Source organism: Argiope bruennichi, chromosome 9 (assembly GCF_947563725.1).
Source record: "Argiope bruennichi chromosome 9, qqArgBrue1.1, whole genome shotgun sequence".
Taxonomy (NCBI): Eukaryota; Metazoa; Arthropoda; class Arachnida; order Araneae; family Araneidae; genus Argiope; species Argiope bruennichi.
Window position 1 is genome coordinate 24172443 of NC_079159.1, and position 14560 is coordinate 24187002.

Here is a 14560-nt window from a genome sequence, read left to right on the forward strand (position 1 = left end):
TAAACATGGAACTATTCAACTTCATTCGTTATGTGAACCGTTATTTTGCTTTTTGTTATTGCTGTCCCATCGGGGTTATAAATTTATTATTATATGTGAGTTTGTGTGTGACAAGAGACCGTGTCAAAACATCATAAATTTAGGTCATTCTTATCTCCCAAAATGTCAACAATTCTCACGCATTTCCTGTTGATGCTTGTGTTGTTTGCATCTACGATAGATAGATATTCGAGCTTGCATACTTTTCATTATTGGTCTTAATCGAAGTAGATTCAAAAAGATTAGCCGCAGACTACGATACTTTGGGTGCTATTAAGATACCTTCAGCCGGTTCAAATATGTGGGAGGATAGAGCATCACTTGTAATCATGACGTACTGACCACACGCGCACCTATAATGGTTCAGAAACATCATTACTCATAAAACAGAGCGTGTTGTAACTTGGTTTAGTTATGTTATCGTGGCTTTGATCTGGCTGGCATTGCATCTCGTTTTTCTGTTTTGATGTAACAGCTGCATAACTAAGAGGCGAAAGTATGGGCTGGACGTATTTATAGTACCATTAATTTTTTTTTTTTAAATATGTGAGTTTATGAAACAGACAACAGCGGAGACAGAAAACTGAAATTTTGAAATTTTATAATACGGTAACGAATTCGGGCTCTGACTGTTATAAATCATGTATGATATATAAATCAAAATTTTTTTCCATTTTTTTAAAATTTGCATTCCTTGTGTTCGACATTTATTGCATTTTCACGACATATATAACAGAAATATTAAAATTATAACTCATCTATTTCGTCGAGTGCTATGTTTTTCTGTGTTTGTTTATGCTTTTCTAAATGCATTCCTAGTATCTATTTGGATCAACCTTTTTTTTATGGTTTTATCTATGTTTAAATCATAAAAAGTATGAAATATTTAATACTAACATTTCTTGTCGTATTACAGATGCTTAAGTCATGAAATGCATTATATATTTAAATAGAAATATGTCTCCTTGAAATGTGTTAATTTTAAAGGTGGGCTTAAACTCGGCCAGTTATAAGACGGCCAGTAGGCATTTTTAGAAAGGCTGAAAAAATACAACATGCTACTGTTTTGTATTTTTTTTTTTTTTTTCTTACTGCTCATGCGCTTGTAGAATTTGGCTGGGTTTTTTTTTAGTGTGAAAAAATGTATCACTTATCATAGATTAATTACGACATTTTTTACTGTTTGTTCTTTCTGATGCGAGTTTTTTTTTAAAATTTTGTTTGTTATTTCTTTTTCCACATTTTTCTGAATTTTCGTATGCTGTGCCTTTTTTTATTATTCATTTTACTATGTTTTTTTTTTCTTTTTTACGATAGTATCCATCATTTTAATACGATACGCAATGAAAAAGAAAAATTCAGGGGCGTCATAACGGCAATTTATAGCCAAGCATAGAATGTCTGAATCTGCTTTATGAAATTGTGGCAGACATAAATCAGTCCCTTTCTGCACTTGCGTTGTCTTACTGGCCGTCTTATAACTACCCGAATGTAAACCCACCTTTAAAGTTAACTTTGTAAAATAAGTTGAAATATTATAAATAGGAGTTTTGATAAATGTTTTTAGAACAATGAAACTCTAAGAATGCTGGCAGAATTATTGTAGAAAATAACTTTATAACAAGATTTTATTAAGTTAAAAATAAATCATATAGCTGAATAAAATATTGAAGGTTTTTCTTATATCTGATAGAAGCAAAATCATTGTTGTTAACATGATTTGCATTTTTTTATTAAATATTATTTAGTTCGTTTCTGATTTATTCTTTATTTATTTAATTTTTTTTCGAAAATGCGAAGATATCCCTTTATATAGCATCCATGCTCTTAGTTAAATCGTGGCATAATTATTTGTAGGAATTTCAGAAATGGTCATCAATATCGTCGTTTCTCTCTCTTTTGTCATAAAATTCCAAGAAGCCAAACAAATTATCCCAAGTTGGAAAACGATATGGCCTCAATAACTGCAATTTCTACATATAGTGGAAGGAGTCCAATATAAAAATGATTCGTGTTGGCGTAAAAGCTGGATGATAAATACGTCAGAACGAGATTACATAATAGAAAGTGATGACATAAATGATATTCTTCAGTGTAAAGGAGATATAATTCAAACCACATAAAACTACTGAAATATATAAATTGAAACTAAATTTTTTGAGTTTACGATTTAATTTAAACGACATTTAATTCTAAAATGAAATAAAAACATTTTAGGGAGATTATAAAATCCTTCGAAGTGATTGAAGTTTTAGATAATAAACAACATAGGGGAGGGTTGTGTGCGTCTATTATTGTGTACAATTTTTACCAAATATAGATATATGTAAATCAATACATTATTTTCATGATGAATTATGAAGTATGTTGTTTATTATCTGAAACCTCAATCACATTGAAGGATTTTATAATGTCTTTAAAATGTTTTTATCTCATTTTAGCATTAAATGTCGTTTAATTCAAATCGTTAACTCCGTAAATTTAGTTTCAACTTTTATATTTCAGTAGATTTTTATGTGGGTTGAACCATATCTCCGTTCCTCTGAAGTATATCATTTACGTCGTTACTTTCTATTATGTAATCTCATTCTGACGTATTTATCATCCTGATTTTACGCCAACATGAATCATTTTTATATTGGACTCCTTCCACTATATATCATCCCAAAATATGTGGCGTTCCACGGCAGAAATAAAAAGAAACACGCTTTCGGATCTTTGATACGGGCACGAAAAACTGGCCGTAAACTTAATCTTCGTCTTGAATTATAGCGTGACAGCTGTACATAATAAAACAATTTGTACCCGAAACACTTTAAAGGCATAGCATATGTTTTGGTGCTGCTGCGATTATCCTGTAATTCTAGTACACGTTTACCGAGAATCATTAATCAAAACTTGTCCTCGGAACACAGGATTAAAAAAAATAATCCTGGGAGTGTTGGTGTATAATGTCATTACGCTGGTCGCACTCGCAGCCATGGACCGCAGCTATCTATCCACAGCAGATATATTTTTTATATCTATATTATTACTAAAAGCTTGCTAGCTATCTGCATATATATCAGTATGACTGTTATTTTGCAGTTTTGTTAATGTCCATTTATGCATTCATATTAGCATAAGTCTTCTGTTGCCCAATTTTATATTATATTAATTAATCTAACATAGATAGCGTGCTTACTTCAAGATTTCTATTTCTTTTATCAATCCAAGTGCTTTTCAGACCTTCTAACTATGATGTTTCTCATTGCATGAAAGAGGCTTCAATTTTTAATTTATAATTACTTTGCTGTCATTGTTTTGAAAGAAAAATTCTCTTTAGTTTTGTATTCATTGTTAATGAAATGTTTGCTTGGACCAGAAATTCGCAACCTCTTTTTTCTCCTATGCCCTTTAATTCACCTTTTTATTTTTCAGTGGCAAACAATCCTTCCGCAGAAAAAAAGAAAAAAAAAAATATTAATGAAGTTAAGGACCTAGGTTAGTTTAACAACCAAACTAATAGGATTAACTTAATAAAAATTTTAGGATTACTTTTAACTTTATATTCTATTTCATTTTTATAATAGTATCAGTTTAACGGTAAAGCGAATGAAAATGGCATTGGAATAATTTCGCTTTAATTTATGATAAACAATGGTGGATTTTCAGATAGACAAACTATGCATCTGCCTAGGGCCGCAGGCAAGTCGAGTAAAAAAATGTTATAGAATATAAATGTTATAAAAGTAAAAAAAAAAAAATTTAAAATTACTTAAAATAAATAATTAAAATGTTGATTAAGTTGAAAACTTGCAGAAATATGAAATTAAACTGACTATTAATCAATAATCAAAGAACCTCATAATGTGTTTTACCTAAACTGAAAATGAAAGATAATAGCTACTCAGTTTGATAATGAAAATTTAAATGGAAGACAGGTCCAATGAGCTGAAACGAGCATGAATACTTCATAAAATTAGGTTCAAATAAAGACAAATGTAATCTAAGCTGAATCAAGCTTGCTATGATGTTCGTTATTAGTTAGTTATATGGGTTATTAATATATTTGAATGTTTTGACTTCGCGAAAGTTTTAAATATTATGTTGTTTTAACGCTGAATTGTCTCGATATAATTCCTTGTATTTATGGATTTCCTTATATCGAGATAGATTGTCGTTAAATCGTAAAATTATCGTCTTTGGAAAAAAAAAAAATGGGGGGGGGCATTTTGATTCATTTTGCTTTTCCATGATAGTCTACTTCTAGTAAAATGTGTAGAGTAGGCTTCTGAAAAAAAAATATAAATAGGTACTGCAAAAATAAGCAAAGATATTCAGAATTTCCTGTATTGGAAAGCATTTAGAGTTTTAATATTTATATGCTTTCGTGTCTTCAAAAGTTTTTGAAGAGTTTTAGCTACTAATTTTTGATGAAATGTTAACCTGTAATAGACTGACAAAGTGCTCTAGATTGAATTTTAATATTTTATATTTATCCTGCATTATGTTGTTTGGTATTTTTGTATGAAGATTTTCTCTTTGATTTGTTAAACTTTTAAGGCACATTTATTTGACTTTTATCTGTTTTTTTATATATTAACTTGATATTTCTGTAATTGCAGTGCTGCTCATAAACTATCATAGCAAAATATTTTATTATTTAAACAAGATTTTTAAAAAGGCATAAAATATTTGGTATATTATTTGATAAAGATTTGTTATTAAATTTCTTTCCTTAAAATAAAATTTATTTCAAGATTAAATTTTGTTTTGGGATGAGGAAACTAATCAGCACAATTTTAAAAACACTAAATATTCAGAGGAACTATATATTTAACATCTAAAAAAATAATCCTTTTTAGAAATTAATTACTGGATTCTCAAATACTTTTGTCATCATATGTAAAAAAAAAAGTATTTTTAAAGCAAACATCGAGTCGGTTTGCATTTGCCGAAAACATCCATACGAACTAATAATTAATATTTTTTTGTTCCACTCTTTAATTAAATCGGAATTTTTAATGAAGTATTTTTATGTTTGAAATGAAATTCTAATTCTTCTCCATCTACGCCCGGTGAATTCGACGCTTATAAATTAGACTTTTATTAATTAGATCCTGAAAGGCATCGTTAAAATAATGACACAGCAATAAGCCGGTAAATTAGGTTGACTCGGCTGGAAAAGAAAATATCATTCATTCTGCTTTCGTATTTCTTTTCGGCAAAAACCTCCTGCATTCACCGTTTTCTTCCTTTTCAAATTTCGAAAAATCCTTTTCGTAATGACTTCCGCTCTGACGCTTTGGCGAAGGAGGATCCTAGAAGTAATGCTTTTCGGTAGCTGCTATGATGTTAATTAAGTTAATGAGTGATAATACGCTGGAGCTATTTTCATAACTCGGGGGCAAGCACACGCACACACACACACACACACAACGCGCTTCTCAGTCTCAGAGAGAGTTATTTCCGGGCACGGCACACCACACACTCGCTGGCTGTCTCTGAATAGAATCCGAGATTATTTCGGCGAAAAATACAGAAAAGGGAGTAGTTAAGTATCAAAATAAAAATGGTGGCCAAGACTGAAAAAAAAACTTGAGACAAAAGAGGATAAAAAAATATCCAATTTTTTTTTCCATACAGTTAAATGGGGAGTGCTGTGGTATGATGGATGTGTGGGAAGAAGAGTGTCACTTATGTTGCTGATAGTATCTTCAGGAAGAGAAAAAAGTTTGGAAAGTATCAAAAAAAAAGGGGGCTTCCACGTTGGAGATGTGTGCAAAAAAATGAGTTATTTCGAGATAATCTTGGATTCCTTGAGAATGCTATACCGCACGCATATCCCCCCTCCCCTTCTCCTGTTTTGAATTAGTGATACAGATCAGTTTTTAATCTTGGCTAAGTGTCACCAAAGACTTGTAAAAAGGAAGAGATTTGATACCCATTCATAACCGTAGTGAGATAGAATTTATGGCCGACCGAGTTTTTTAGCAGAGCTGACTCGCTCTTTTCTTTCTTTCTTTCTTTCTTTTTTTAAGTGAAATTGAAGATTCATGAAAAAAAATGATGATATAAAAGTAGTTTGCAAGTGGTAATTTGGGTAAAATTTTATTATAATAGATCTTGAAATTGTATTATATAAAGTAAATCAATAAAAATGAAAAAGTTTCGAGTGAACCGAAATGAAAAAAAATATCCCTCCCCCCCTCTTCCTTCTGAAGTAGAAGAGATTACTGGAAGTATAATCAGGTTTGTTTGTTGTCTTTTCGGTATTTAGAATATATTACTTAGAACTTCTGATACTGAGTATTACTCTGAATATATTACTCTGAACTTTATACTGAGTATTACTCTGAATATATTACTCTGAACTTTATACTGAGATATAGCAATGTTCATAAAACTTTAAAAAAAGGAGCCAATTTTACACGTTTATTGTAAAGAAGGATCGCATTAATGCCTGAATAATATCCGAATTCTTTGTCTTTTATATATACAGAGGTAGACATTTTTTTTAAAAATTCTTTCTTATATATACAGAAGTAGATGAAAATAACAAATGAGTATCAGAAACAATTATTGAATTATTTTCTAAGTTCCACATTTCACAAGACAAAACAAATACAAAAATACTCCACACTCACTTAGAATATTATTTAATAATGTCTACCAAGAAGGATCAAGATGATGTTAATGCAACGCCATCTGTTGTTTCAGAAGAGAAGGTCATAGAATTATGTAACCGCTGCATTGTTTCTTTTTTCTCTTTCCTCTCTTCACTATCATATCAAAATGTCGTATTTCAGATCTGAAAAAGCCTTTTACTGATGAAAAATATTTGCTTAAGTCATCTGAATTTCCCGAATTGTTGTATGTGATTTGTGATTATTGTATGTAGTCATAAAAATGTATGTCGCTAATGGTTCCAACAATCTCATCAAACTTTGATATGTTTTGATTCATGATGCTTTTGATATGCGATATTTTTATATAATATCGATCGCATATCCCGTGATAAGCTAAATTATTCCTTAAAAATAGAAAATAAATTTTATTTTTGAAAATTATTATTATAATTTTTATTTCTGTAAATTTTATATTTTTTTAACATTAACATTTATCCGTCTGTGAAAAAATTATAATTACATTAAGAAAGAGTTGAGTATATTTAAAAAATTACTTATGGATATGTAATTTATGAAAGACATTGATTAAATTATTTGTAATAAACTGACATAAATATCTCACGTGAAACGAATGACCGTTTAAGTGCTTTCGCATTTAAAAATTGGTTTTTCTAAATTTATTTTTAGACTAATTTGTAGTTGTGCCATTTAAAATGCAATGACTTATTATTAAAGAGATAAAAGGTAACTCAATTCATTATAGAAAGCAATTCAATTCAAAATAGAATAATTGAAGTCCGTTACTCACAGACGTTTGTTTACCTTGAAACATTTTCTAGACGGCTGCAAAGAAACGTTGTTTAAATTCTAATTGTTCTCATTTTCTTCTTGCATATACGATAAACAAGAAGTTCACAGAAGTTCATTTTTTTCTCTTGTTCTTTTTTTGCAGGAGCAAATGCTCCAGTTGGAAGTGAAATCTTTGAAAGAGGAGTTGCAAGCTGGAAAGCTGAAATTACAGAGTCAGCAAGTTCGCGTGCGACACCTCGAAGAAGAACTTGGCGTGGTAAGTAAGATCGAAGTACTTTTTATTAAACAGAAAGGAAAGAATGCCAATAGAGTACAGGTGTACGCAATCAGAAGAAAAATAAATAGTTTTATATGTTTCACTGTTTGATAATATTAGAGAAATTCTGCTTTTTTAAAAATGTACTTCGATATTTGTACTTATTTCTATGGAATTTTATGACAGTTTAGAAATCTGCTGTTTAACAACAGTACATTCCCGAGGAGAGGTGTTGCATTGGCAACACCATTGCCAATGCATTGTAGCAGGCATCTACAACGATCCTCCTTGCTTGTCGTGTGTAAAATACAAACTGTGACAGGAACAGAGCACCGTTCTGTTCATTGTTCATTGTTTCGCCAGAATATAACGGATTGTTGCCGCTGTTCCTGATTGTAACTTCACTGTACATACAACATTCGTAAATCGTTCTTGGGGTATAATTAATGTTTTTTTAAGTGTATTTCAGTGAAGATTTAAAAATGCGTAATAAAAGAAAAAGCAGTTCTATATTGCATTTAAGTTAGGCATTACAGAATTTATGTTAAAATAGGAGCAGTTTTTATCCTTTAACTTACTTTTTCTCAAATAAATTCTTGAAACGTGTTGTGTGTTTGTTATACGTGTAGTTTATATAAACATATATAAACTACTACAAACTTTATACTTGGCTCGACACGCTACCGGCAATTGCTTCAATGATTCACCGTGCAGCCACCGCGTTCACATTCTGCGTGGCTTGAGATAAATGAAAATCTTATCCGACTTTTTTTTTTTTTTTTGATATCCTGCTCTTCCGCCACATTAGGTCGGATACTGGGAGTGTACTGTGTATAGTTCTAAAGTCGAGTCTTTATTCGAAAGCAAAAATGATTTCTTAATGAAATCTATTCATTTCTCTTAAACGTGTAACTAAACAAAACAGAATGTGTGTGTAGGTTTGCCACGTCTCTTATTTAATTTAGTTTCCATTGCCTGCATCTTTAATTTGCATTTTGCTCGAAATCTCAAGACACTTAAATAATTGAAGACAAATAACTTCTTAAATAAAGATATGGAAGTACTAATATTTCTCAAAGTCTAAAATTATATATATATATATATATATATATATATATATATATATATATATATATATATATATATATATATATATATATATATATATATATAATATAATATTGCTATAGAATGGAATTTAAAAAAAAAACCTAAAATAAACTATAAATAAAAATTCGATTAATTAATTAGAAATTCTTCGAAGGATGTATACCAACTTTTTATAACCATTTCGTAAACAGTTAATAACATATATTGCAGTTTCACCGTTGAATTTAAAAATGCAAATATAGAATTTTGTCTTTTGTCGAAAGTTTCTTGATTCTGATTAATGAATGCAATTATTTGTCACTTTTACAAATATATATTTTTTAAATATTAAGATGATACAATTTCCATAAGTATTAACTCGGTCGATCCTCACAATTGCAGATACTCGAAAATTTATAATCCTTGTTTGACTATACTATGTCATTAAACTCAACAAATGTTAATATGCGAGGTAGTTAGTCTGCGTGTAAAACAAGAATTGTGTCTAATAAAATTAAATGAAACTTTCTTTTTTAACAATAATTATTATTATGTATACACATTTGAACTCACAAAATGAATGCATGATCTTTTGCACTCAAGTGATGTTTCATTTTAAAATAAAGTAGCATTTCCTGTTGAAACAAGGATCTGATTTGATGGAATTCCAACGAACAGATAATTGGGATAAAGAAGTATCATTGAATTCTCACCTTTCCTTCACTTATTGGATTCCCTGACGAATTTCTTTTTTGGGGATGCATAAAATATTATGCTTGTTGCTCCAGACCAGCCAACGAGTTGAGAATGATTTAAGATAGGGCGTCTAAATGTCAAATAACATATTTAGCGGTGTTTGCATCTTCATAGGTGTGATTTATCAATAGCATTTGGACAATAAATTTGACAGTTAATGCACTTTCGGTATTTAATGAAAATCCATATTTGTAGAAATTATTTTATATTATGAAACTTCAATATGGTTTTTAGTTGTTTATACAATAATTACTGTTTTTACAATTTATTAGGATACCCTATATCAATTTTCTTTGCTTCATAAGTATCGGCTTATAAAAACGATTTATTTTTCATTTTGTTTCAGATACATCCTTTACTTTGTTAGTTTAGTTACCTGTTTTTTTCTTTTGCTTCCAACTGAATTCTGAATATATAATTTTATTAATACGTTACGTTCGCACATTTTTGGCGGACATTTTTTAGATTAGAATTTGATTTCTTCTCTTTTTCGATAAATTCTTCATATTGCGTCAGATAATTAAAAAATCTGTGCTGTTGTGAACTTCGAATTTAAGCCATAATTTCTATATTTCATAGCATCAAAATCCTGAATTGCAATAACATAAAGTAATCGTTTTATGCATTTATTCTTTTCAAAGTAAGATATCGAAATCAGAATAGATCTAATGATGATTCATCTATAAATACTTATACCGAATAGTTAAATCGAGCTATTATTTTGTTCTGAAACTCAAAATCTCGCTCCGCTTTTTTTTCTTCAACTTTTTAGTAAGAAAAGCAAACTAAACAATCCCCGAGACAAAGAATTTGCTAAACCATTTCTTTAAGACTTAGAAACGAAATTCTGTGTGCTTCCAGAATCCACTGAAATATTCCGAGTGAATTTCACACAAACGTGGGGGGTTGCGTTATTCGTATCGATAAAACTGGAAGATATATACATATTTGGAATAAGCTGCTAATGGAATATAGTCTATTTCAAGTGTTTTTCGAAACTGAAAGTAGCACAAAATATAAGAGAAGCGGGGAGATTTTTCACTATTCATCATTTCCAAGTTTCCTTTGAGGTATCTCGAAATATATTGAAAAAAGGAAGCTTTCTCCCTTTTGAATTCCCTGCCGAACGAAAGGTGGTGCAGTTTTGAGATAATATATTTGAACCATCCGCGAAAACTAAAGGATATTTTCCGTTTATTTAGAAACTTTCTTTTCCATTCATAGGAATATGGGTTTATATATCTTTGTGGATTATTTTTTTTTTCTTATTGAAACAAAAAAGGAGGAAAAAAATAGCGCTTGCATAATTTTTTTCCATTCATCCTCAAGATGAAAAGCAAATGTAGCATCCGCTGATGGTCTTTTCCATCAGCAAAGGGGGCAAAAAAATACTAATAACAAAAAAGACTTCATACATTGAATCCCTTTTTGTTCAACGGAAAATCTTTTTGCTTTAAGGATCAAGGACTTATCTCCGGAGATATTTTCTTTAAATCTTTTTTTAATACGTTTTTGCTTTTGCTTTTCATATATCTTCTTCTTTATTGCTGAATCCGGAACTATTGTACATCTCTGGAGAATTATTATTGTTTTTGTTTTTTTTATTTCTTCCTCTTCTCTTTTAAAATCAGGAATAAAAAGTGAAGCTTTTTAATGTTCTTCTCTGACGAAGCAGCCTACTTTTTTTTAGTAAAAGAAAAAAATATTTTAATCATCTTCTTAAAAAAAAGTGAAGTCATTTTTTTAACTTTATGTTGTTCTAGCAAAGAAGTAGGTCATTCTTATTCAAGCTCTGATGGTTCCTCATATTTTTAATGTGAAAAATGAAAGCTATACGACTTACCTTTCTTATGTTTTCCACTCACTACATCTCTATGATCATCATTCATGTCTGGCCTTTCAAAAAATTCTTGAAGGTTGCAGCAAGTCCATAAAATATTTTTGTATCCGTTTTATGAGAATTTTTTCTGTAGATTGAGTATGGCTTTTTTGTTGTGGGTCCAATCTACTACACCGAGGATTTTATTTTTTCCTTTATATAAAACAAAAGAATCTGTGCTTGAAGTACATTGTTTTAGATTTACTGGAAATGTTTTTTTTAACATCGACATTGGAATCTTGCTACTTAATTTTATGCTTTTTTTCAATGCTCGGTTTAGATATCTTTAAAAATCTAATTTTTTTAATAAGTTACATGTAAATATTTTAATTCTTTAGAAATAAAACTATATTTGATTTCAAATTTTATACTTTTCTATATGCGATGTGTAAAGATTATTGTATATAGAAGTGTATCGTATATATGTGAAGTGATTAAGATTATAGCTTATATTTTAGTTTGAAATTTTTTAACGATATTGTTTTCTTGAGTAACATTGATAATTTTAAATTCTTATTAACCCTTATACTTTACACAAATGCATCTGAATATTGTTATAAAGATGTAAAGAACTACGCTGTTTGTTTAAACAAAAAATTATATTTATTAGAAAGAAGCAACTCACAATAGTATGAGATTGAGAACTTAGCCATCACTGATGGGATTCAGTTTTTATACATATCTAGAATGTTCGAGAACAATTCAATTTGAATATTTAAGAAAGGTCTAAAACCTTCCAGATCTTAGATAAACAATAGATATCAATTTAAATAAAAGATTTCCAGTCTTTGGATAAAACATTGTGACTTAGATTCGCATCACGGACCAATCAATTTTAAATGAGATGCTCTGCCGACTAAGCCTCGGCGATTCCTAGTTATTATGGTTTATACCCAGTTAGGATGTTATTATAGTATTATATTTAACCCTTTCTAGGGCCGTGGGAAGTATGCTTCCCACCAAATTTATCAATCTTTGTATGAAATTATGTAGGTTGGCATAAGTTCTGACAAATTTTTTTAGAAAGACAGAACTTAGATGATTCGGTTCTTTATCTTACACAAAATGATGTGTCTTGATTTGTTACTTAATTATTAATGAACCAAATGAATTAATGAATCAAATTAAATTTATTTTATAAGCTAAATGAATCCCTTTTATTATTCTAATTTCAAGACTAAAAATATTTCAACATAATATGACTAGAAAAAATGGCCCTTTAAAGGGTTAAATGACATCGGTTAAAAAAAACATTGGCTTCGTTGCAAAAGTATTCCAAGTTATTCGCAAAGTATAAGATATAATTAGCGATTAAAAATTGTCAAATGTTTTAGGCAGAAAAAAAAGAGCTTCTTGAGACATAAATAATATAATAAATTAAAAATGTTTTAATGTAAGAATTCTAATGAATTATTCGAGTTAAACTCCCTTTTTATGCAATTTAATCACTTTGTATGAAAATAGGATTCATTGACATTCTTATATAAGTGTGAAGCAGAACAGAAAAGAAAAAAAACTTGAATCTGAATAGAAAAATCCTTTTGATTTAGAAGTATTATATGAAAATATTCTACTTTGTAATATGTTATTCTCATATGTTTCGCATCTTTTTAATATAACCGACTTTTATATTCTGCTTCAGTTATACGCTTAATTGAGAACAATTGAGAAAAAAGTTAATAATGATTACAAAATTATATTTTCTTTTGTTTATAATATATACTTTAATTATAGAATTTCTGCATCCTTATTTCGATGTGTAAATGCAACTATCCAGATTTCTTTGTAACTGGTGCCTTAATATGACGATAATTTCTTGGTTATATTTTCAAACAGCAACATCATAGCATATCATTTTTTTTTTTTTTCATATGCCTTGCCTGTATCAAAAGCATAATTCGCATTATTCTTATATCCCCTACCGGAAGTACGCGCAAAGGAGCTGCGCTTTCCCAGGGCTCTTTCCCATGATGCACTATAGATACATAGTCTCAATGTACATTACCTTTATATTCAAAACAGTTCTCTTCCTTTATCAATGCACTGTGAACTGCAGGGTAAGAATATCAATGGGAATAGAGGAGAGGGGCTTCAAGAGTGTCGCAGGAAGTTCCCTTCCCTAGAGGGTGGGAAGAGTCGTTCATCACACAGGTGTCCTAATCTCTTAGTTTAAAGAAAACCGCTAAATGATAAATTTCTCAAACTCACTATATGTTTTCGGTCAATCCCTTCTTAAGTTTTCAGATTAATCTCTAAAAAGAATAAATTGCCCTAAATAAATAAATTTTAAAAAAGGAAGCTGGAGGAAAACGATTTATTTTCTTCAAGCAAGAGAAGTGAAAAAAATCTGACGTGTAATCAGATCTTGCAAAGAAAAAAGAGTTTGATCTCTCTCCCCCTCTCTTAAAATTTTTCTTATTCTGCTTTTCTTTTAAGTTCAACATTTGAATATGTTGGCTATTTTTCATTTTTATTCTTCAAGAATAGCCGTCTTGTGTGTGTGTGTGTGTGTGTGTGTGTGTGTGTGTGTGTGTGTGTGTGTGTGTGTGTGTGTGTGTGTGTGTGTGTGTGTGTGTGTGTGTGTGTGTGTGTGTGTGTGTGTGTGTGTGTGTGTGTGTGTGTGTGTGTGTGTGTGTGTTGCTTTATAAGAATTTTATTATTGCTTTAATAATTAGGATGTATTTTATAAGGGAAAAAACCATGCTAAAAATGCGTTTCGTTTATTAATTAAATTATGCAGAGTATTTAGACAGTAGAATATACCATGGACCTTCGATATGCAGGATCGAAAACATCATTTTCATGCAATAAATAATGTCCCTTTTACATGAACTATTACATTCAATAAATAAAAAAATTAGTACCGGGATAACCTGATTGGTAGAGCATTGGATCCGTCACTCTTGAATTGTCAGCTCGAACCCTGCCGGCCGAAGACTTTACGTTTATATGGCGGTCGGTGCGCGCATAAATCCGTCGTAACTGTTACGTAAGCATGTTGCCCCGCCTCTCACTTGTAACGCCCTCTAGCGGTATATGTAAAAAACGATCAGTCCTTGTAACATCATCGACGAAGCAGCAACGCCGAAAGGCAAGGCTCAATCCAACTCCCGAAAGCGG

The 14560-nt window shown here is 30.2% G+C and overlaps 1 protein-coding gene across 3 annotated transcripts in view; it reads left to right on the forward strand.

Moving 5' to 3' along the window:
- LOC129983723 (uncharacterized) overlaps window positions 1–14560 on the forward strand; it is a 460651-nt gene that overhangs the window by 360841 nt on the left and 85250 nt on the right. For all 3 annotated transcript variants that reach the window (XM_056093321.1, XM_056093322.1, XM_056093320.1), the window contains exon 4: window positions 7603–7716. In XM_056093321.1, the coding sequence (XP_055949296.1) occupies window positions 7603–7716 (114 nt within the window). The remainder of the gene's footprint in view (window positions 1–7602; window positions 7717–14560) is intronic.